Source organism: Alnus glutinosa, chromosome 10 (assembly GCF_958979055.1).
Source record: "Alnus glutinosa chromosome 10, dhAlnGlut1.1, whole genome shotgun sequence".
In the NCBI taxonomy this organism is placed as follows: Eukaryota; Viridiplantae; Streptophyta; class Magnoliopsida; order Fagales; family Betulaceae; genus Alnus; species Alnus glutinosa.
This window is the reverse complement of record NC_084895.1, coordinates 15,263,304-15,289,886: the sequence shown is the minus strand read 5'-3', so window position 1 is coordinate 15,289,886 and position 26,583 is coordinate 15,263,304. Positions and strand designations below refer to the sequence as shown.

The 26,583-nt window shown below is 33.6% G+C and overlaps 1 protein-coding gene and 1 long non-coding RNA gene across 2 annotated transcripts; both read right to left on the bottom strand.

Moving 5' to 3' along the window:
- Positions 1-6,959: 6,959 nt before the first annotated feature.
- On the bottom strand, positions 6,960-9,439 carry LOC133880099 (uncharacterized). The gene is made up of 3 exons (XR_009902187.1): positions 8,502-9,439; positions 7,751-7,780; positions 6,960-7,272 (listed from the first exon to the last, which is right to left on the bottom strand). It is a non-coding gene; the product is annotated as an uncharacterized LOC133880099 (long non-coding RNA).
- A 14,150-nt stretch (positions 9,440-23,589) lies between these two features.
- LOC133879536 (uncharacterized protein At1g43920, Chloroplastic-like) lies at positions 23,590-24,931 on the bottom strand. The gene is made up of 2 exons (XM_062318134.1): positions 24,721-24,931; positions 23,590-24,023 (listed from the first exon to the last, which is right to left on the bottom strand). Exons 1-2 carry the CDS (start codon positions 24,850-24,852, stop codon positions 23,736-23,738), a joined length of 420 nt encoding a protein of 139 aa, XP_062174118.1. The 5' UTR covers positions 24,853-24,931; the 3' UTR covers positions 23,590-23,735.
- Between the last annotated feature and the right edge of the window lie 1,652 nt (positions 24,932-26,583).

Below are 26,583 nucleotides of genomic sequence, written 5' to 3'. Positions count from 1 at the left end.
TGATCAATACTTTAACATTAATAGCAAACTATAGGGTTTTGATCTAACTCAGAAACAATTTCCTTTTTTTTATTCATTTGGATTAACACGTACTGGAGATGCAGATTCTGTTTAATTTATTATTATTATTATTATTTTGGAATATATATATATAGTCTCAAAATCTAGTGTGGGTACAATTTTGTCAGAAAAATTCTAAATATAGGAAGCTAAGTAGCAAGTTCAACAATTATACAGCTTGAACTAATTAATTAATTAGTGGCTAAAAATGCTCCAAATAATGGATATTTCTTTACATGATGATCAACGTCGTCCTATCCAATAACTAAGGCTAATAAAATGTTAAATAATATTCACATCTTTAGATTCGATGGAAACAAAATTTGTTATCTGCTTCATATAAATACATATTGTTTCAATTAGCTGGACCATTATATTTCTCAACTTGCTTACTTAAAGAGTATATGCTGGCCTACCTGATTATTTTTTTTTCCTCTTTTTCTAATCAGGCTACCTGATCTTGCTTGTTATAAATCAGATCTAGAGTAGTTACATGGAACAAAGACGAGGCGGCTTTGCTCTATCAGTCAAAAAAAATAAAGACTCTATTTGTTTCGGTGTAAAATTTTATTTAAATTTTTTTTCTTTTTCAATGTTTGGGACAACGTAAAATACTCATCAAGTTGAAAATATTTATAGTTGAGTACTAAAGAAAATAACTTTCATGAAGATGCGTAAAATGGTTTCCGCTTATCATAAAATTATTAGGTATAAATTGAACATCGTTAATTGCCTTCTTTCCAACAGGGAAAATGAAAATTAATTTGAACCTTTTTATTTTCTTTCTCTCATGCTGGTTCGACGATGATTGATCTCTAACAATATATATATATATATATATATATATATATATATATATATATATATATATATATATATATATATATATATATAGTCTATAGATAGATTCCCCGTACCTACCATTAGCAAAAATAGTCAAAGTACTCGTGTCCCAGATGGAGCTCAGCAGTAGAGGTTCATCTCATGCTGCTTCCTGCGTGAGGAGAGAGATCACCCATTCGTCTCGGTGGACAATTCTATTCCATGTCGGAAAATATATTTACATTTTAGTCAACTCCACCCCGTTTATTCGATTTTATAAATAATACAAGCCTGAATGAAAATGTCAAACAATTCATTCACAATTAAAATATAGAATAATCTTACTTTTTACACTTATTTTATATCAATTGATGTGACATATATATTTTAAGTTACGTAATTTTTCTTCTGTATTTTTTAAATAATTGTCAAGAAAAGTCACTTAAAACACATCACTTTATCCAGTGTGAAATAGGTGTGAAAGGGTAACATTTATCACTTACTTATCATCTAAAACACGTCATATCAACGCCAATTCATATGAAATAAGTGTAAAAAATAGCATTATTCAAATATAATAAGACCAATGCAACATGTATGCAGGTTCAAATTAAAAAATCAGTTCCAATATAACTTAAGAGAAATGCTTAAAGCATCTACCGTGGTTGGTGGTCCTTCTCGTACCCTTCTACGCTGACTTAGCACAGAAGAAGAGAGGAATAAAGAGGAAACCGATTTCAAGCTGTAATTTTTTTATATTAAAAACATGGTGCAAAGTCAACACAGAAAAACATAAAAAGGACCGGAATAAATGCTGTAGCTTTTCGCTTAACTTAAAGATCAAGTGCTAATTTATTGGGGCTAGAGAGTTGCATATAACAATCAAAGAAGAAGAAAAAGATGATTGATCTAAATTTTTTTTGTCTACTTGAAAATAAATATTGCTAGTGGGAAATAGGGTTGGTTGAACAAGGAACCGTTTGGTGATGATCGTGGAAAGTGGTAAGTAATTTCATAGAGAAATTTGACATATATAATTAGGGCATGATTTCGTTGACAAACTATAGTCAGCAATTATTCGTCTTAATCTTAATTTTATTACATGTAAACATTATATATTCGTACGTGCATGTAGTCCTTTTCTACAACTAAAATAAGCTTATTTTACCCGGAGAACAAGAAAACTTGAGTCATGATAAAATAAATTACCTTGTCATTATCTTATGATCTGATTTTTTGTGTAAATAAATATATAGCATGATAATTGAACATAATAAAAACATGAGATATGTTAGCTGCACAATAATTTTTTACAACAATTACACAATAATGCTGATGTATTTAGCATTTTCATTTTTATTTATTTGTTTTTTTTTTAAAAAAAAAAATGTTGGACACATTATCATTGTTGTGTAAGAATTGTACAAATAACATATCACTTAAAATAAAACAAAAAATATATAGGATGCTGTGAACTTCATAAATTCATTTTTTTTGGTCCCTTTTTTAGTTTTTCCATAGATTATACTTGAGATTTTATACCCAACAAAAAATGCAAAACATGCATGTTAGAATATAAATGATTAATTAATTCATCTATTTCTATTTGCTTAAGTTTTTGTGGCAGTTGGTGATTTGACATAGTATCAGAGTATACATAAGTCATGAGTTCGAATCATGTCTCTGTAATTCACCTCAATTATTTTAATCAAATTAAAATATCCCGCGTTTTGGGCATCACTTATTAAGAGAGTTTGAGTCCACACGTGAGGAGGAATGTTAGAATATGATTAATTAATTTATCTCTTCTTATTAGCTTAAATTTTTTAGATAGTTGTTGATTTAACAATACAATTCACTTCTATAATTTAATTTAGCACGATAGGATAGTCTTATAAACAATTTTAACTTGTAATTAAAAATATAGGAGGTTAAAGGTTCTAGCTAGATCTACTGTAATCAAAATCAACGGATGTTAGCAATGAAAAATTAATTGCTGAAACTCTTTAGAATGAAGTGGTAATAATTAATTATAAGAAGATCACTGGAGAATTAAAATGCTCGAATTAATTTGTTGAGGAGATCACGTTTTAAAGCTTTGTGATCAATGTCAAAATTTTGAATACCCGGAATAAATAAAAGATCGTAGAAGAAAATAGGAAGAAAAGACATGAAAAATAAAATAGATTGAAAAACTAAAAATAAATTCAAAATTCAACACTGCTGAGTGGCAGGTCTGCCACGTCAGTAAACCATGTCATGGGTTTGAGTAGATTTGATTAATCGTTAATTTGATGTTTTAGGACTAATTAATTTCATGACTTTAATCTACAAAGACTAGCTACAAGAAGCAATTTGGAAGGCATATATAAATATATACTAATTAAGTCGATTTCAAATTAGACGAAGCATCATTCTTTTTCAACCAGTTCAACCTTGGCACATCTTATATTAATGTTTTCTTTTTCTTTTCTTTTCTTTTCTTTTAGTGTAAATAAAAATAGAAATACCTCAAATCGATCATGACATAACTCAATCATGTAAGATAACAATATTTTGACTATATTACAGTGTGTTTCAAGGGTTTAGATCTCTTGACCTCAGCTATATATAATATAGGAGAAAATTCATTTAATTTCGCTAAATTTTCATCACATTTGTAATTACTTCTCTAAACATCAAAAATTCTCAATATAGTGTATCAATTAATTTTTTAATTTTTTTAATTTTATCATTCCATTAAGATTTTTCAGTGTATTCTAATGGAGAGATGTCAAAATTTTTAAAATACCCATATTTTTTATAAAAATAAAAATAAAAATAAAAATAAAAGAAATTGCAAGGATGTATGCTCGTTGGTTTGAATTTAACGGAATTGCAAAAATACTCACGCTTGAATTTTATTTTTTTTTATAAAAAAATATTAGTATTTTGAAAATTTTGATAAGATTTAACGAAATATTCTAATGAATGAGTGAAATTAAAAAATAAAAAAGAAATATGTATACACCAAATTAGAGTTTTTGAAGTTTCATAAAGTAATTACAAAAAGGGCCACAATTTAAAAGAGTTAATGAATTTCCTATAATATATGATCTAGATTTTTACAGTACCGGCCCCCTTCAAATCCAAAAGATAAACACAAACACTACTCCTAATTATTTAAACAAACAAAATAAGAATGTGAAGAAAAGATTAAACAAATAAATAAAGGAATTACTTGCTGATATTGGCTTTGACCAAATAAAGACAGACAGCAGCTTTGGCGTAATCAAAAGAACCACTGCAGTTAAAAAGCCAGGAAAAGGAAAAGGAAAAGGAAAAGGAGCTTACGTTCGTCAACATCCTTATCGTCACGTACATCATTATTATGACCATCACCCTTCCCTTTTGACTTAATGACTTGTACTAATTAAATCTAGCGATGAGTTTCGTTTTCATGATCAGTCAAAACACGGTACCGCCAAAACCGTGGATGCATGGTAGATCACCGATACATACATACATTGCTTTTTTGACAATCAACGTGTGACCAACTTCATTACATTTTTTCTTCTTTCTCTCTCTCTCTCTCTCTTTTTCTTTTTTTCTTTTCTTTTTTCTTTTTTCTTTTTAATTAAAAAATTAACAAATAACTCAACATATACTTTCATTTATATATATATAAAGGGAAATGTCCACCCAATTAACAATATCTCTTCAAATTTTCAAAGAATAAATCAATTGCTTGGGGACCACGCTTCATGAAGCGGAGGTCACTAGTTTAAATCTCCCTCCCCCTCTTATGTGGACATGTTAAAAAAAAATAAAAATGTCCCCTTAAACTTTTAGTTGGGAAAATGTCTCCTAAACTATTAAAAATTGTCAATGTCCCTCAATGACTAAAATACCGTTAATAAATAAAAATTAAAGATTCTAAAAATTCTTTATATACATATATAAAATTAAAAAAATTAAAAAAAAAAATGAAAAACCAAGGGTGGAAATTTAAATTTTTTTTCTTTTTTTTAAAAAAAAGAAAAAAAATTAAAATTAAAATTATTGTTTTTTTTTTCTTTTTGTTTTCGAATTTATTGGGGGTATTTTTTGTCTTAAAAAAGGGGGGGGGGGGGGGGGTTATTTTAGCCTTTTGGTTGACCCTGGTGATATTGAAAAAAAAAAACAAAAAAAATCTCTGCAAAATAGAAACAACACAAACAAGTTTCCACGTCAGCCGGACGGAGGGGGGGATCAACACAAGTTTCCACGTCAGCAAGTAATTTGGTCAACCAATTAAGAGGAATGCTACAGAGGGGACGTTCATCCGTCCCCTCTCCTCCTTTTAACATTAAAAAAATCAAATTCAGAAGAAAAGTACATTTTTCTTTGTTTTTAGTTTTCTTTTTTATTGAATTTGATTTGTTTAATGATAAAAGGAGGAGAGGGGACGGATGAACGTCCCCTCTGTAGCATTCCTCACCAATTAAAGGTGTTTACGAGTCATGAGCCCTTTTAATATGCCTAACCTTTTGAATTCTGATGTAACATAGTTTTACCCGTCATTAATGCGTCGGTTGAAGTTTGAGAATTCTCCCCTCGATCAGTCGTCCAATTCAATGAGCTCCATTAATTTGGTCAATTAATTTGACATGTGAGACTATCAAATCTTGAAAATTATAACCTCGATCCGATCGATATCTTTGTCGTTAGGATGCATTTTGCTAGAATTTAAATCTTTGTATTTAAAATCTTTTTAATAATCTCATGCATACTTATTTAGTATATATTAATAATACGGCCCTTTATAATATAATATATATTTCATAAATTCACAATTTGGTGATTAATACTAAAATAACATCGTTTTAGATTAAGTATAAGTTATGTTTACATTGCTTTGATTTGTTGTGCTATTTTCTTGTATAACACTTAGACAAAAAGATAAAAATAATGTGAAATTAATGTATTTTCAAAATATTAGAGCTTCAAGAAAGAATAAAAACAAGCTCAAAATACTAAAAATCAGCTTAAATTATTTTTAAAATAATTTAAAATGTGCCTTAATTAATAGAGACTTGAAGAAAGCCCATAACAATTAAAAAAAAAAAAAAAAAAAAAAAAAAAAAAAAAAAGCCCAAAAAGCCTATTACTTAATATGCAAATATCGAGAAATAACCACACTTAATAAACGTAATAACCAAGAGGATATAATTAGTAAAAACATGATGTGGATCCAGATATCTAAAAGTGATTTTCATATTTTACAAATTTGGTTACGAATATTGTAAATAACTGCATATGCATCCTCATGTACACCTTTACAGTATATAGTTACTTTTTAATAAATAAAAAGAGAGAGAGAGAGAGAGAGAGAATAATTTTAATGTTATGGTAGTAATTCCACAATTACAATAAACGTGAGAATTGACATTTTATAATTGAAAGGGTGGAAATTATAAGAATCCTTACATTTTATGAGACCTGGAGTTCTCAATGGAATTGTTTTTTTTTTTTTTTTCCAAAAGTTTATTAAATAAAAGAACCAAATTTTCACTAGTTTTAAAAATCAACATTTCACATCCTGAAATCGTGCATAGCAACCACACCCCCAAATAAAGTACAACTTTGGAGAAACATTTTTCACACTTTCGAAATATAAACGATTTTACAATCATAATTTTAAAGTCTAAAAATTTACAATATTGATATCCCATATTTTAGCTACTTTTAATTTCATCATGTTTATCTTAAATTTGGGTGACCTACTGCCAAGCCAAGGGTGAGTCCAAGGTTTTTTTTTTTTTTTTTGAAAAAAAAAAAAAGAAGGGAGAGGGTGGTATTTTAACCCAAAAGGGCTAAAATTAAAATGAGGTGAAACAGGATATTAACATTAAAAATTTTTAAACTACGAAATTATAACTGCAATGTAACGCCCCGCCTTTTACAAAAAGGCGTAAGTGAAAATTTCGATTTCCACGTGGCATTACTACATCATCAGAGTATAAATTGGCAGCGGAAAATATAATTCATCTTTTTCTTTTTCTTTTTTTTTTTAAACATCATCGATAGGGACAATTCCCTTTCAACACACATAGAGCTTTAATTGAAATACCTCAACTTACATTAAAATAATAATAAAAGGTCTTACAAACAAATACACACAAAAGCAATAACATAAGGGCCACCACGGCTCACGTCCTATGTAATGGTAGTCATATTACAAACCATAAAATAAAGCATAAGATGTCTAGAAAGTACATAAAATAAAACTTAAATACGACATGGAAGATAAACTGTTCCGCAAGTCTATCATAAAAAGGGGACTTTAGACAGTCTCATCTATGAAACCAGGATCATCATAAGGCTCCTGATAATCCTGATATTCGTCAGTGTCTGTGCCTGCACAATCATCTATGAGAAGGTGGTTATAACCACAATCCCATAGTTCCATAAGTGAGCTAACTGTCATTCAACAACATCATGATTTATGCGTTATTTTAAGGCACGGATATGACATAATGATGTGGTGATAGTTTTCATGCAAAGTTTAACAGTTTATATAGTGATTACACTCCTCTCTTGTAAGGGCCGTTCCCCCGGTCAGCGTCTTTCTCGAGGCCGTTCCCTCTACATTACATTTTAATTAACTTGTTTTCGCACTATCGGAGACCTCCCTCCTCTAGTACTTTGAAAGCCGTTCCAATCAATATGATTATTATTGTTTCCGGTTCAACTCTATCATGAACCTTTGGGAGACGTTGCGCCCAATATTAATAGGTTGATTATTAACAGTATGCAATAATCAGTCACACGCATCCAATTAAAATAAAACATAAACACAACATTATTGAAATCCAGTACTACCCTCAGTAAGTATAAAAATACTTACAGTCTTTTTTGTGCTGTCTCAATTCATCATCTGCATCAAACACATATACATGTGCATACAAGGTCAATATCATTACTTTCTAGAAACTCATGCCTCAACATGAATTCTATTTTTATACATAGACACATACATATAAGCGATCATCTATTAATTGGAAAATCACTTACATTTATGAACACTCAACATGGTTAAAACTTAATATTTACTTAATCAATTAGCAAATCAATACTTTGGAATAACATCTAATCTAGGTCTCAAGTAATCACTCGAGTCCTAAAATTCTTAATATCATTCTCTATAGCATAGAGAAATCAACCAACAAGAAACCTATGTATTTTTCTAACAAAACCTAATCACTTTTAGGGAACATCAATCCAATTACCAAACCAATTAACAAAACATATTAACAATTATTTCAACCAATATATTTGAGAAATCATAATAATACAGCATGCTCAATTTCCATAACACTCAATTTCTAAAACAATGCATTACATGATTAAACTCATGAAATCATTCTTTAATTCTAGAGTTTTATAATTAATCAAGCCCTTAGTTTAAATAACATCACTCATTAATTATCAATAATCAAACATAATCAATACCTTAGAGTATATATATTTTTCAAAATATAATATACATAAATAAGAATATTCAATTCTATAATTATTAAAGTTATATTCTAATATACTAGTTACTTGATTTTATGTAAATATATACCATTGAGTTAATTAAAAACTTAGAAACTCACATTGAGGATTTTCACTAGAAAATCCAGTGAAAATGGTGAGTTTTGGAAGTCGCCGGAGAGTCGCCGGAAAGGTCTGCCGGAGACGGGTCGCCGGCGGGTCGGGTTTCCGGGTTCGTGTCACGGTTTAGGAGTCACTGCCGGGTTGGGCTTGCGGTTCTGGACTGAAGTCGGTTCGTGGGCCGGGTCTGGTTGATTCGTGGATATGGGCTCACGGGATTCGGGTTCCGGGTCACCGTCCACGGATCAGTCGGGTTTGCCCCATTTCTGGGTTATGGGTTCTCTGATCTCGGCTCTGCGCACGGATTCACTCTTTCGGTTCTCCACGGCTCACAGGTCACCGGCGTCGACGGATTCTGCTCAGGTCTGCTACGGTATCTCTGGGTCGCGGGTCTCAGCTGGGTTGACGGGTCGTGGTTCACGGTTCCAGCTGCATGGTCTGCGTGGTTCGTGGGGTTCGGCTGGTTTTGGCTGCTGCCGAGCTGCTGGTCACAGTCCACGGGTTCAAGCACCGAAGGCCGGCTTGCTGGAATGGTGCTGGGTTGCTCTTGGTTTCACCGGGTTGCACGGGCTGGTTCTGGTTGCCGTGGGTTTCAGCTGGAAATCTGCTGGGTTTTGAAGGTTCGGCTTCACTAGATGGTTCACAGTTATGGGTTTGATCTCCCTCAATTATGTTTCTCTCCCTCTCTTCTCTAATCTCTCGCTGTCTCACTCTCTGTTTACTTAATTTGTTGCTTCTCTCTGAATCTCTCTCTTAGCTCTCCCTCTTAGTCAGTCTCTCCCTCACTCTTAATCTCTCGCAGACTCCCAATCTTTTCTTCACACTCGGATTCAGCCGAGAAAAGAATAAAAGAATAATGAAGAAAAAGAAAGAAATACCTTAAGGAAGATGGAATAGCTCAGTGAATACACTGAGAGGTGCGAGATTTGCAGAGGGACAATGCTCTGTTTTATAAGTGCGAGAGTGATGAGTGCAGAAGCTGATGAAACGTGAGGGTAATGAGTGTAGGAGCTGGAGAGCAGGCTGGAGGGTTTATAATAAACATAGTGGAGGACGAGGGAGCTGAAAGGATGTGTTTTAAAATACCTTAGAGGAATAAAGCGTGAGGGATACCACATGGAGACCCCTAATAATTTTATACCTAGTTCTTTTTAATACGATCTTTTTCATTAAAATTTTCATTCGGGTTTGTTTCATAAATAATGTTATTTTATTATTATAAAGATAATATTATTATACCGAATAATATTATGATAAATCATATTTTGCACAATTATAAACATTTACTGAAATAACAACAACGTTAATTAATCTAGTGATTAATTATCTTATCTATTTATTAACTCAGTAATATTCGGTTATAAATTAATTATCGGTTTTATTAAAACACAGTTCATTAAATTAGTTGAAAATATTTATAAAACAATTGAACGTTTATTTATTCACATAAATAATCATTTTTCATTTTTTAATCAAATTATTAATATGTTTTAAAAACTGGGGCGCTACATGCAAACTGCTTATACTTCGAGTGGTAAAAAAAAAAAAAAATAATAAAAAAATAAAAATAAAAAACTTTGATCCTTCATGGCTTCATTGACAAGGATCCTTATTTTGCCACTACAAGAAATTTGTCCATTAGCGTCGACCAAAAAGTCAATCACTGTCGACCCTAATGGATTATTCAAAATATATATTTTTTTAATTTTTTAATTTTTTTTTTTAAGTCATTAGTGTTCATAATAGTCGTCGCTAATGATAGACTATTAGCATAAACATAAGTATGGACGCTAATGATTGACCTATCAACGTCAACACATGATATATATGCTACAATCTTTAGTATCGATTAGGGGTGTACAAGCGGTGCGGTTAATAACCGGCGATAACCACTAACCGGGAAAACCGGAAATAACCGCAACCGGATAACCGGGTATCCGGTTGCGGTTACCGGTTATTACTCTTTAAAAAACCGGTTAATAACCGGGTAACCGCAACCGGTTTTTATTTTATATATAATTATAATTTTTATAATACACTAATATATATTATATAATTTATAATACACTAACAACCGGCTTAATGCTTATTGCTTACTGCCTTACTGGCTTACTGTACCAAAGTTACTGCCTTACTGGCTCACTAGGCTCACTGGGCTCAGGGCTGGACATTGTGGACAATTTCTCACTTTGGTAGTTTGGTAACTTTGGTACACTGACTGACTGACGCACGCTCAACTGCTCAAGTAGCCCTATAATATTGCTTATTTATTAATCAGATCTAGAGTTACACGGAACAAAGACGAGCGGCTCTGCTCAATCGATCAGTTTAAAAAAAAAAAATTAAAAAAAAAAAAAAAAAAAAGAATACTTTATTTGTTTCAACGTAAAATATTTTTGAAGAAATTTTTTTTTAAAGTGTTTGGAGCAAAACGTAAAATGCTCATCAAGTTGAGAATATTTATAGTTGAGTAAAGAAAATAACTTTCATGAAGAGGCGTAAAATGTTTTCCGCTTAATTATCATAAAATGATAATCCTTTGGCTTGCGGTTAATTAAGGAAAAAATTGAACATCGTTAATTGCCTTCTTTGCAACAGGGAAAATGAGAACTAATTTGAACCTTTTTATATTTCTCAGTATTTGGTTCGTATAAAAAAAATTTCAATATTTTTTATATTTTCATATAACCGAAAGGGTTGCGAGAAAGAGAGAGACCATGAAGAGGATTGGAGCTACGGAGGAAGAGAGTTTATGAGATCATAGAAAGGCCTTCGATGGTAGAATTGAGATCGAGTATAATTGCATACTCATACTGCTTGTAATTTGAGAAGACAATTGTGAAAAAACTCTTGTAATGTCCATCTGATCGGACAAGTATTTAGGCAGTTCTAGACTTATTAAGACAAATAAACTTCATAAAGGATCTTAGATAGTACAATTGCTTCCACAAAAGTGTGAAAGAGTCTTAAAAAATAGTTCACGGAAATGAAAAGCATTAACTATTTTCTATAATCAACTGAAAACATTTGTAGATTGGTATTTTTTTTTATTTTTGGGTGTCCGGCGAAACAGTCAAAAATAAGAAAAAAGCTTTAATTTGATTCCTGTTCAACGTGTCCTTTCCTTAACGTCGAAATTTTGGCTGAAATTAGTTGCTATATAAATAACCAAATTAAAGCCGACACTTAAAAAAAAAAAAAAAAAAAAAAAAAAAAACCAAAAAACCAAAAAACAAAATTAAAGCAGCCGAGATATATATATATATATATATATATATATATATATATATATATATATATATATATAGTCTATAGATAGATTCCCCGTACCTACCATTAGCAAAAATGGGATTAGGCTTCTATGCGGTACTTTTTAGTACCGCATAAATGCTGTAGTTTAAAAAATTACAGCGTATTTTTATGAAAATTTATAAAAATACAACACTTTTACAACAAGTGTACAACATCTCTCTCATATGGGGTGGACCCCACACACTGTAGGGCTCACCCCATGTGAAAGAGTTGTTGTACACTTGTTGTAAAAGTGTTGTACGGGAATCGGTTCTCTTTTTTTATTACTCATGTAGTCTCTGTAAACTTAAAACTATCGCATGACTTAAAAAAGGACGGCACCGTGTACTAACTTCACTAAACAGCACCGTTTACTAACATGACTAACAGCAGCAGCCTAACGTCTCTGACTTGAGTAGCGTAAACATTCACAGCAAATATGACTTTTCAATTGCACAATTGCAGCGGGAATGAAAAATATGAAGAACTTCCAAAGCCAAGATGACATCAGACTCTCTACTTCCAAATACTGGTTTTTGCTTCCTTTTGGGTTTTTGCTTCCATAGACAACTGAAAACAAAATACACCCAAACAGCTAAAAATAGCTGAACAAAAGGAAGCAAAAATCAGTATCCCAAAACAACCAGCAACCCATCAAAACCCAGCAACCACTTACTAACAAAGACCAAGTATACAGTAATTCTTCAGAAACCAAACACCAACTAAAAAAACCTAAAAGAAACTCAATCCCACTAATCAAAAAAACAACTCTTTGATACTCCAGTTATGGCAAATAAACAAAGACTCGTTCCTTAAATCTGATCTTCTGTCTTTTGATGACTTCCATGCTTAACATAGACAATCTGCAGTGTTGGCAGCAAGGATTTTTTCCTCCAAACATCCACTCCCAGCCCATGACATCTGTTCAAATTCTGGCACGGATGTGATCTCGACTTTCTACTCCATTGCAACAAAACCCACAACTAATATCTCCTCTGAATGCCCATTGAGCTAATCGATCTCCTGTGGTTCAACAATTTGTCATGACTAGCCACATCACAAAAGTTTGCTTGGGAAAATGACAATCTATTTCTCCAACACAAATAAATTATCTCCGTTAACAAAAAATTATCAATTGCACAATACATGTTCTACGAAATCACACACAGAAAAAGGGATTTTTGTCAAGATATTTGGGATAATATCATGGATTCCAGAACCAGAAAACCAACCAAAACATGTTCTACGAAATCACACAAAAATAGGGATTTTAGTCAAGATCCATGCGATAATATCAGGGATTCCAGAACTATAGAACCAACCGTTTGGCATTATGATAGTTGGATCCAACATAGACAAAGATCTGGGCTTTCTAGCTACTGAATGTAACGATCATTTTTCTTAACCGAAATTGAAGAAAGACCCCCCGAAAATATGAACACATTTATTCAAGCAAAAATTTTGAAATGCAAGTACCTATAATAACATCTTCCTCTGTTTTTGGGTTCTTTCTGTCAAGCCTGAACAACAAAGATCGGGGTCTTCTTCTTCTCTGGGTCTGCCGTGGGTCTGCGGTTAGTCATGTTAGTAAACGCTAAACGGTGCTGTTAGTGAAGTTAGTAAACGGTGCCGTTCTTTTTAAGTCATGCGGTAGTTTTAAGTTTATACTAGGAGTAAATGGCAAAACGCTGTAGTTTTTAAACTGCAGCATCTATGCTGTACTTTTTAGTACCGTATAGAAGCCGAAGGGAGATGATACACTCACAACCCCCACCCAACTTCTGCACAACTCCTACTCACATGTGTGTGGGTCCCATGCATGTGGGTCCCACACACATGTGAGTGGGGGTTGGGTGGGAGTTGTAAGATAAGCATTTCCCGAAGCGGAATCCAGCAAAAATAGTCAAAGAAAGTACTCGTGTCCCAGATGGAACTCAGCAGTAGAGGTTCATCTCATGCTGCGTGAGGAGAGAGATCACCCGTTCGTGTCGGTGGACGGTGGACAATTCTATTCCATGTCGGAAAATATATTTACAATCTTAGTCAACCTCAACTCCATTTATTCTATTTTATAAACAATATAGAATTTCGGTATTCTCCTTAAATAACATAAATGTAATTTTTTTTATTAAAAAATTACATCTATATCATCCAAAATGACATAGATATAATTTTTTAATTACATCTATGTCATTCTAGAAAAATACTAGGAGATACTCAAACATTTTTTTGATAATACAAGCCTGAATGAAAATGTCAAACAATTCATTCACAATTAAAATATAGAATAATCCTACTTTTCACATTTATTTTATATCAGTTGACATGACAAATTTTAAGTAATTTTTTTTTTTTATATTTTTTAAGCTAGTAATTGTCAAGAAAAATCACTTAAAACATGTCACTTTAATCGGTGTGAAGAGTAACATTTATCACATACTTATCGCTTAAAACACGTCACGTCGACGTCAGTCTATGTGAAATGGGTATGAAAAGTAGCATTACTCAAATAAAATAAGACCAATGCAACATTCATGCAAGCTCAAATTAAAAAATCAATTCCAATATAACTTAAGAGAAATGGTAGAACATCTACTGTTGTCATTCTCTTGTTTTTCTATGCTAACTTAGCACAAAAGAAAAGAGAAATAGAGAGAACCGGTTTCAAGGTTTTTTTTTTATTATTAAAAAAAATTAAAAAAAAAAAAAGTGCGAAATCAGCACAAAAAAATACAAGAACCACAATAAATGTTCTAACATTTCTCATAACTTAAATATCAAGTGCTAATTTTATTGGGGGGAGAGATTCATATATAACAATCAAAGAAGAATACAAAGATGATTGATCTAAATTTTTTTTGTATACTTGAAAATAAATATTGGTAGTGGGAAATAAGGTTGGTTGAACAAGGAACCGTTTGGTGATCGTGGAAAGCGGTAAGTAATTTCATAGAGAAAAATTTGACATATATAATTAGGGCATGATTTCATTGAAAAACTATAGTCTAGCAATTATTCGTCTTAATCTTAATGTGATTACATGTAAACATATATTACGTGTAGTCTTTTTCTACAACTAAAATAAGCTTAATTTACCTGGAGAACAAGAAAACTTAAATCATGATAAAATAAATTACGTTGTCATTATCTTTCGATCTGATTTTTTGTGTAAATAAATAGCATGATAATTGAACATAATTAAAACAAGAGATATGTTAGCATAACAATTTTGTGCAACAATTACACAATAATGCTTATGTGTCCAATATTTTCATTTTTATTTATTTGTTTTTCTTTTTAAAAAAATATTGGACACATTAACATTGTTGTGTAGAAGTTGTACAAATAACATATCTCTTAAAACAAAACAAAAAATATACAGGATGCTGTTGAACTTCATAAATTCTTCTTTTTTTTTTTTTTTTTATGTCCCTTTTTTAGTTTTTCCATAAATTATACTTGAGATTTTATATCCAAAAAAAAAAAAAATGCAAAACGTTCGTGGTAGAATATAAATAATTAATTAATTCATTTTTTTCTATTAATTTAAGTTTTTCTGACAGTTGATAATTTGACATGAAATCATAGCATAGATAAGAAAGATCACTGGAGACTTAGAATGCTCGAATTAATTTGTTGAAGAGATCACGTTCAATTTATAAAGCTTTGTCAATTTCAAACTTTTTAATACCCGGAATAAATAAAAGGTAGAAGAAAATAGGATTAAAAGACATGAAAAATAAAATAGATTGAAAAACTAAAAATAAATTCAAAATTCAACACTGCTGAGTGGCAGGTCTGCCACGTCAGTAAACCATGTTATCAGGCTTATGCTAAATTTGATTTAACTTAAACTTCACAATGTTTGAAAATTGGAATCCAGATGATTTAGGGTCTATGTCATAGGAATGAGGAGATTTGATTAATCGTTAATTTGATGTTTTAGGACTAATTAATTTCATGACTTTAATCTACAAGACTACAAGAAGCAATTTGGAAGGCATAAGTGAATATATACTAATTAATTAAGTCGATTTCAAATTAGATGAAGCATCATTCTTTTTCAACCAGTTCAACCTTGGCACATCTTATATTAATGTTTTCTTTTCTTTTCTTTTCTCTCCTTTTCTTTTCTTTTAGTGTAAATCAAAATAGAAATACCTCAAATCAATCATGACATAACTGAATCACGTAAGATAACAATATTTTGACTATATTACAGTGTTTTTCAAGGGTTTTGATCTCTTGACCTCAGCTATATATAATATATATAGGAGAAAATTCATTTAATTTTGTTAAATTTTCATTACATTTGTAATTACCTTTTTAAACTTCAAAAATTCTCAATATAGTGTATCAATTTTTTTAATTTTTTTAATTTCACCACTTCATTAAGATTTTCCGGTATATTCTAACGGAGAGATGTCAAAATTTTCAACATACCTATATTTTTTATTAAAAAAAAAAAGAAAATACAAAAAGAAAATAGAAATTGCAAGGAAGTATGCGCGTTGGTTTGAATTTAACGGAATTGCAAAACTACTCACGCTTGAATCTTATATTTTTTTATAAAAAAAAAAAACATTAGTATATTGAGAATTTTGACAGGATTTAATAAAATATTCTAACGAATGAGTGAAATTAAAAAATAAAAAATAAATATGTATACACCAAATTAGAGTTTTTGAAATTTCAGAAAGTAATTACAAAAACGGCAACAATTTAAAAGAGTTAAAGTGGAATTTTCTATAATATATGATCTAGATCTTAAACCAAATTTGATCGGACGTATGTCTCGAATCAGGCCATATTAATTAGTTTTAATATTAAAAAACTAATTAATATTAAAAAAAAAACCAAATAATTATTAATTTTGGATGGTTTGGGCAAAATCATTTAGAATTTCGAATGGTTTTTCTCAAACTGTCTAAAATTTAATTTTTTGACGGGATATTCTGTACAATTTTAATTCCAAAAAGTTTTTTTTTATCATTTTTAGACGGTTTGAAACCGTTTAAAAATAGTGATATTTTTGTATTAGGCGGGCACTACAAAAAACTTGGTATTTAGCCACATACAGTTAGCCACGTGTATGAGGGTCATACGCATTGCTAACTATTAGCTACGTGCAGTTGGCCGCGTGGGTCCCGCGTGGTTGATCCTAATGTTACTAAATGTGCAGTTAGCAACGTGTATTTTATACACATGACTATTTAGCCACGTGTATTTTATACACATGGCTAAATGTATTTTTCTCTTCTTTTTTTTTTAAAAAAAAAAATGAAAAATTATATATTGTTTTTATACGTATTCTTAACACACGTCGCCAAAATCAGTATTATTGCTTAAAAAAAAAAAAAAGAAGAAAAGAACAGATCGATCTGTTCTTTTCTTCTTCTTCTTTTTTTTTTTTTTTTTTTTTTGTTTTTTTTTTGTTTTTTTTCCTTCCTAATATTGTATACGATATACGTATACGTACGTATATCTCACTGGATCCGGAGAAAGGACCAATGTATCCAGCGAGATCCACTCCGGATCTTCGTCCAACTCGTCGTCGACGATGTACTGGCCGGCCGGAGTTTGGAGAGATAGAGAGAGATACAGAGGTATTAGAGAGAAAGAGAGAGAGAGAGAGAGAGAGAGAGAGAGAGAGAGAGAGAGAGCGAGGTATTAGAGAGAGAGAGTGAGAGGGTACTGTTGTCTTACCCACCGATGATGTACTGGCCGGCCAGAGTTTGGAGAGATAGAGAGAGAAAGAGATATATATATATATATATATAGAGAGAGAGAGAGAGAGAGAGAGAGAGAGAGATACAGAGAGAGGGAGAGAGAGAGAGAGAGAGAGAGAGAGAGAGAGAGCGAGATATTAGAGAGAGGGCTAGAGAAAGGGCGTGTCACCAGTGGGAAGGGCGACCACACTGTGGTCAGGGAGCTGGCCGATGGTGCAGTACTGACGAGGAGAGAGAGAGAGAGAGAGAGAGCCAGCGAGAGACGTCAGGAAGGCCGACCACGCGATGGTCGAGGAGCTGGCCGGTGGTGCAGTACTGACGAAGAGAGAGAGAGAGAGAGAACACGTGCAGTATTAAGTATTTAACGAATTTTTTTTTTCTTTTCAAATATTTAAATATAATATATATATGGGGTAATTACCTTTTCCCCCTCATGTACTACCAAAAAATGTGATATGCCCCCATGAACTACCAACTTGACCGAAAATGAGCATTCAACTTCCACTGTTACGCACTTTACCCCCTTCCGTCAGTCTTCCTGGTTAAAATAGACGGTCAAAGTCGGTCAACGGTCCCAGCCCTTTTTATTCCCCGTTTTGCCCTCAGCTGCAGTGGAATGAAGGACGAAATTAGCCTCCCTAAATATACCGTTCGAATATGTAAATGATGGGGTGTTAGATTACGAATATGCCCTTACTTTATCATCCAAAAAACCGGAAATGCCCCGTGAAGAACTAAGACAAAGAGTGACCTAACTCACTGAGCGCCGCACAACCCGTCTTCTACACTTAGAAACCCTAGAAATCTTCTAGAACCAAAGACTTGCACTTCGAACCTGACGCACGGCAGATTCGTACAAAAAAATTGGAACAAACCCAGATTCGCACTTAAAGGTCACCCTTGTTTCAGGTATCGGCCGACTTTCACTCTTTCATTAAAATTAGAAAGTGTGTTGTTGTTGTCGAAGTCGGAGTGAAAGCAAAATTTCACTCGGACATTCTGTGTGGTTGTTGTTGTTTTGTGCGATAAAGTCGATGGTTTTGTTGATTTTTTAACTTTTTTGTTACTTTTTTTTATTTTTTTTCCTGTAGTGGTCTTGCACGGTTGTCGTGTTTACCCTTTGTCAGTGGTCCCGAATGTCTTTGTAATGGGGAAAACGTTGGGAATATGATGGTTTTGTACTAAAAAATATGTTTCGGTGGTCCACAACTTTTTTTGTTTATATTTATCCTCTTCTCTTAGGTGGTCCCGAATGTCTTCGTAAAGGGGGGAAAAGGTCAAAATAGGATGGTCTACAATTGTCTAAAATGTGTAGATTACATTTCGTTCAACCTGATGAGTTTATTTAATTGTTTAGAACAGATTTAACAATTAATCCATCAAATAATCACAATTAGGTATCTAAAGTACTGCTTCTATAGAATCTTACAACTTGAAATTTTACTTTGTATCTAAACTACTATCTAAAGTACTGCTTCTATAGAATCTTACAACTTGAAATTTTACTTTGTATCTAAACTACTATCTAAAGTACTGCTTCTATAGAATCTTACAACTTGAAATTTTACTTTGTATCTAAAGTACAGTACTGCTTCTATAAGCATTAACAATTAATAAACACTTTGACTGACTTTTTACTTTTCCAGAAATATATGTATACTAGACCTGGAGTTAATAAAAATACCTCTAATCTAGGGTTTGATAACATAATGATATTTTCATATATATGAAGATGATAGGTAAGCACATGTAGTAAAAATTTGCCCTAACAACAAAAAAAAAAATTCTTAAAAACTTAAGTTAACACAGAAATGAATTCAAGCAACTCATACACATATTAGTAAATACTCATATTAGTTTATATTTTATATGTGTAGTGTCAAGCAGCCGGCATATACAATGGCAAGCAATGATGTGATTTTTAGGGTTCATTATGGGGGCTGGTTTGACCGGCGACATAGGTGCACGTATATTGGTGGGAATATAGGGTTGTATGAAGAACCTTATGACTTGGATTGTCTATCATTTTTTGAGATCGAAAATGTAGTTAAAAAATTTGGATACCATCCAGGTGACCTTGTTTACTATTGTGAGGCCGCTAAAGAATTAGAAGACGGGTTAGTTTTGTTAACCTCAGATGAGGATGTCGTGAAAATGGCTGATGTATTTTTAGGTCATAAACTTGTTGTGCTATACATTGTTGCTTTTTCAAAGTCTGCTAATGAATTAGTCCCAAATGTGAGTGAGGTTGAAGAGGATGATGGAGTTGAGGAAAGGAGGATGAAGGATGTAAATGACCCATACTGGAGGGCATTGATGAGTGATGATGAGAACGATGCATGGGATGTACCTGACGAATCAGAAGATAGTGATTCTTATTTTGATGAGCAGGGTGATTCTGAGGAGGGTGGTGATTCCGGTGAGGAGGAGGGTGGTGATGGTGGCCATGAAGAGGCAGCCCAACAAGATAGGACTCATGTTGGTGGGTTAGAATATCCATCTAAATTGTTGGATGATGAGGAAGAGGATGAGGTATCCTCTAATTTGGCCAGAAGTGATGTTTTGGTAAGTCCTCCTAAAAGTGATGAGGAGTTTGAGGCGACTAGTGGGGTTCGGTGTGTTACTAGGGTTTCTCAATTCGAAGATGTGGACATGGAAGACCCGCATTTGGATGTGGGCATGTCATTTGAGTCAGCAGCTCAATTTAGGAAAGCTGTGAGGGAATACAATTTGTTCAGGGGAAAGGATGTTCAGTTCACAAAAAATGATGGGGACCGGATCATTGGAGTCTGCAGGAATAATGCCAAGGGTTGTCCTTGGAGAGTTTATGGTTCATTGGTACCGGGTGAGATGACTTTTATACTTAAGTCACTGAACCCTAACCACCGGTGTACAAGATGTTACAAGTCCTCAATTGTAACTTCTAGGTGGATTGCGGACAGGATGTTCCACAAATTCAAGATACAGCCAAACTATCCACTTACAGCTCTCCATGACGATGTAAAAAGGAAATGGAATGTTGATGTCAGTTTTAGGCAACTGTACAGTGCTAAGGTGAAAGCCAAAGAATTTATAGAAGGTAAGCACAAAGAGCAGTACAAGCGGCTATGGGATTATTGTGCAACGGTTAGGCAAACAAATAGAGGGAGTACAATGTTGATGAAAGTTGAACGACCTACTTTAGATGTCCCACCTACTTTTCTACGGTTGTATATGTCTTTGGCAGCATGCAAAGACGGTTTCAGACAGGCTTGTAGGCCTGTGATAGCTGTGGATGGATGCTTTCTCAAGGGACGCTATGGGGGGCAACTGTTGGCTGCTGTTGGGAGAGATCCCAATGACAACATTTATCCCATTGCCATGGCTGTGGTTGAAGCTGAAAATAAGGACAGTTGGAGTTGGTTTCTAGAGACATTGGTGGCTGACCTTGGTCCAAATGGAAGTAATGGGTGGACATTCATCTCTGATAGGCAAAAGGTATGTTGCTTTGCTTAGTTTCAATATTAAATTATTGTTGTTTCTTCATAATTTTTCACTGATTTTTATTTATTATTTATTATTTATTATTTATTTGTATTATGTTGTTTTGTGCCTAGGGTTTGATTCCTAGTTTCGAGGATGTGCTACCAACCGCCTCGCATCGCATATGTCTGAGACATTTATATGCGAACTTTAGGGGTGATAGGCATAAAGGATTGGTTTTGAAGGATAAGTTGTGGAAGGCAGCTTCCGCCTATAATATTCATGGATTTGACCGGGAAATGGCTGCAATGAAGAGGATGAGTCCAGGCGCACATGCTTACTTGGAGAAGATTGACCCACATACCTGGGCTAGGGCTTATTTCGACGTAGGCCCGAAGTGCGATTTGGTAATGAACAACCTCTGTGAGTGCTTCAATTCGTATATTATCAAAGCACGGGACAAGCCAATCCTTACCATGCTAGAGATGATCAGGAAGAAGTTGATGAGGCGGTACCAGAAGAAAAGGCAGGGAATTAGGGAGTATGTTAGGGAATGGTGCCCGAAGATAGTGGCGAAGTTAGAACAATGTGGAAAGGATGCTGCAGAGTGCACTGCACATTATGCTGGGGATGGACTATACGAAGTTGAGTGCAGTTATGGCACATTTGTCGTCGACCTGGCGCATCGTACGTGTGGGTGCATGCAGTGGGACATGACTGGCATTCCATGCCCACATGCCATCTCAGCCATCTTACATAACTCATCCAAGCCTGAGCAGTACCTGCATCAGTATTACAGTGTCGAAAATTACAGGAAGGCATACGACCCAATGATATACCCAGTGCCAAGCGAGGACCAATGGATAAGAACCGGCCAAGATGAAGTGGATCCACCTACTGTTAGACCTACCCCAGGAAGGCCAAAGAAGATTAGGAGAAGGGGTCCGAAGGAGCCAAAAAATCCATATTGCATGAGGAAAGGTGGTGTAACCATGAGATGCTCGAAGTGCAGAGCGGTTGGCCACAACGCCAGGACTTGCACTAGGAGGAAGAGAGTGTCCACTCGTAGTAGCTCAGGAGTAAGTGTACCCACGAGTACTGCAACGGAGTTGAGCTTTGATGATGTAAGTCTGTTTTCGGTTTTATATATGCTTATAATCAAATGTCATTGCCAATCGAGTTAATGATTTTACTAACTTTAGTTCTTTTGTGTTCAGATGCCTTCTCAGCCAGTTCCTGATGCTTCACAGCGTACATAGTCGTCCGCATCTGCACTACCTATTTCAAGGCCCAAAAGGAGACATGCATATACTACTGTTGGTGTAGGTATCATTAAGTTGAGTGCAGTTATTACAAATATAAGTTATTTCTAATTGTTGTATGTTGCGTATGCAGCCTGCTTCTACCAAAAGGAGTAAGACAACTCCAGCTCCCTCGGTGCAGCCTGCTTCTACCAAAAGGAGTAAGACAACTCCAGCTCCCTCGGTGCAGCCTGCTCCAGCTCCCTCAGTGCATACTCGGGCATCACCTAAAGGAAACCAAAAGGCTGTAAGTCAATACAGATTTACACCCCTATAGGTAAACAGATTTTTAGTTTCTAACTCATCATGTGTTGCACAGGTTCGGAAGCCCACAACTGCCCACGTTGGACCTCTCAGGAGGTCTGGTAGATTGTTAGCAACATTTAAGGAGTCCGATCCAAACAAAGAGATACCAACTGTTGACCTCACAAGTGATGCTGGTCAACCAGTAACCGCACCAGCAGTGTTCAATCGACAACCGGCCAGGGCAGGCGGAATTTTTATTCGGGAACCAGCAAGAAATGCAACAAGAGTGGTGGTACCAACAGTGGAGAAGGGTATGCAACGAGTGGAAGCAAAAGACAAGGGGAAAAGACCAATATGGCAGCCTTGATGGGTTTTTGGAGACTGTCTTTGCTTGATGTATCAGTTTGTATTATTGTTGGTTGTTGGAAGTATGGAAGGAAAAGGACTATTTCTGGTTTTTTGTACAAGTTGTTGGTAATATGCAGGAACAATTTGTAGTCGTACTTGGACAAAACTTGATTATGTTGGTTTTTTGTACTGGACAAAACTTGATTATGTTGGTTTTTTGTACTTGGACAACACTTGATTATGTTGGTTTTTTGTACTTGGACAACACTTGATTATGTTCAAGTTATTGGTAATATGCAGGAACTGATTATGTTGGTTTTTTGTACTTGGACAAAACTTGATTATGTTGGTTTTTTGTATAAGTTATTGGTAATATGCAGGTTATGTTGATTTATGTTGGTTATGTTGATTATGTTGGCTGTAGTTGTTCATATGATACTTACAGGTTGAAAATTGAGAATTACAGGTTATGTTGATTTATGTAGGCACATTGATGGGTCTTGTGTTGATGCTAATATAAAATTTGCATGCTATATACTTTGACTAAATATTTGCATATTCCCCCATGAACTACATGTAATGGTCACAATGCCACCATGAACTACCTTGGATTGTGACAATACCACCATGAACTGACAAATCCTGACCAAAATAAATTCAGATAGCTACCAACCGAATTAAATTCAGATAGCTACTAATAATATAATCACATGCAACAAAATGAACATCCCATTTCATAGAGCAAAAAGGCCATTACTCATTACAAAGATACCAAATACATTAGTCATCACTAGATACTGGCCCCAATGAACTAGTCATTACAAAGTTCCAAAATTACAAATACACAAGCCATTTTGTTTCATGGTAGCCGTTTGTAATACAAATGTCCTGCACCATGATACTGGCCCCAAAATACAGCTACAAAGACAACAAAAAAAATCCAAGAAAATGCCAAAAGATGACTAGTTGTCTTTGAAACTTTCACTTGCATGTCATATCGAATTGTTTCAATCTCTAGCTTGGCCTTCAACTCTATAACCTCTTTGTTCAGCATCGCGTCCCTATGTTGCAAACGACCCATCACTCGTTTAGCATGGTCACACATGTCACTATCTTTCCATTGGAAGAATCCACAAGAGCGACCGGCCTATTCAAATTACAGGCCATAAAAATAAACGAGGATTAGTTTATTAGTTTATTAGTTTTGAAAAATATTCAACAAAGTCAAGAAATCCATCAACATTGCACCAATATTATATGCTATTTTCAACTGTTAGTGCACAACATTGGACCATCCATGAGGGAAAAAAAAAACAGGAATAGAAGAGAACTGAGTTGAGCTTTGATATTAGATCCAATCTCATCATACTATCAAATCAGAGGGACATAGATGTTAAAAAAAATCTAGGGTTTTCTGGTTTAGTACAATATCTTGAAAAGTTCGTAGATGTTAAAAAAAAATCTAGGGTTTTCTAGTTTGGTACAATATCGTGAATCATCCATCTCTTTCCATAAACAATGTTGTTACATCGACAGCAAGACATAAAATATAACGAATCCAATTTGGATAATCGAAATATATAACTATATTACTCTAAAAAAAAGCTCAACTTCAGAAGCTTAAAAAAAAGCTCAACTTCAGAAGCTTAAAAAATAGCTCAACTTCAGTTATCCATTGTCTAAAAAAAAGAAACAAAAAAAAAAAAAAAATTAATCCAGCAACAAGAATCCAGACCTAAGATCTAAACTTTCAAACCCTTAAAAAATACCCATTGTCTACAAATAGAAGTGAAGAACCCATCACATCCTCAAATCACGGAGGATCTATTAAAAATAATTCTCACCTCAAAGTTAACACAACCGTAGAACAACCGGCCGAAATTATCCTCAGTGAAGGAGGTCTTCAAAGGTGCCGGAAGTCCACAACGACACATGGGCTCCACAGAGGTTGCTTCGCTATTCATTGAACAAGACATTTTCCTTCCTCTTTCTGGAAGTCGGCTCCTCCTTCTCTCTAGGGCTGTTTGAAGTTTGGAAGAGAAATGGAAGACAAGCTTCGAAAATGAAAGAAGCTTGTCTTTTGATTCCTTTTTTATGAATTATTTTTCTTTTTTCTTGTTCTTTTTATTTTTTTCCTTCATTCCACTACAGCTGAGGGCAAAACGGGGAATAAAAAGGGCTGGGACCGTTAACCGACTTTGACCGTCTATTTTAACCAGGAAGACTGACGGAATGGGGTAAAGTGCGTAACAGTGGAAGTTGAATGCTCATTTTCGGTCAAGTTGGTAGTTCATGGGGGCATATCACATTTTTTGGTAGTACATGGGGGGAAAAGGTAATTACCCCTATATATATATATATATATACATATATATCATATTTGAAAGTAATGGTCAGGTGGGCGCGGGACAATTCCCGCGCACCTACCTACACAAATTATGGCCACGTGGCTTTAGGCCACGTGGCCAATTCTCTTATACATATACATATATATTTTTTTATCAATAGTGTACAAAACCTTAATAAATTTTGTTTTTATTAATATATATTTGATAAAAACAATTGGCCACGTGTATTTAATACACGTGGCCACTTAAACGCGTGTAATAAATACACGCGGCCAATTGGACGCGTGTAATAAATACATACGGCCAATTGGACGCATGTAAAAAATACACGCGGCCATATACAAAACCTTAATAAAATTTGTTTTATTAATATATATTTGATAAAAACAATTGACCACGTGTATTAAATACACGCGGCCAATTGGACGCGTGTGAAAAAAATACACGCGGCCACTTGTTTTTCTTATATCACCAGCCACGTGTTTCCAATACACGTGGCCAATTAGCCGCGTGTCTACAGTAACCGCTACAGTAGACACGCGGCCAGTTGCACCTTTTTTGTAGTGGGGGGAATAAATCACACAAAGATGATAGTTTATAGGGAAAAAAAAATGTAATTTGACTTTTGATATATATACAAGTTAAAAGAGTACGTAATTTAAAAATAAATGATATTTGATAAAAATTAAAAAAAAAAAAAAAATCAATTGGTTAATTCTTCTGTTTAATACAAGCCCACGAAGGGCGCGATGGATGCATCTAGTAAGTTATTCTAAAGAATGCTAACGTTGATTTTTTTTTAAAAAAATAAAAATAAAAATAAAATTACCGGCCATTGAGAATTTTCATCCAAAGAACTTTATTTTAAATCTTCAAATTTAAAAAAGTACAACTCTCTATTATACTTTTTATTTTTTTAAAATATTATTTTGTATGGAAGAGAGTGTGAAAGATATAGAGAGCATGTGAAAGAAGAAAATGAATAAAGAAAAAACAATAAAAAACTATTTGTAGTGTGAATAGTGAATAGATTCTTCTGCCTATTTATTATTCACACTAGAAAGAAAAATTATATTCTACCCATTTTGTTGAAGACGAAAAATTATTCATAATAATCAAATTTTACTATTATGAGTCATCTATTTATTTTGTTGGAAATGCACTATTTGATATTACTTTGATAAGAATTCTCAAGTTGTTTAGATGGGTTTAAGAATTTGATATTACTTTAATAAGAATTCTCAAGTTGTTTAGATGGGTTTAAGAAGAGTTTAAAAAAAAAAAATGAACAGTTCTTATGACGTTATCCCTTTTAGTATTAATTACCTATCACTTTGTTTTCAAAGATATATATATATA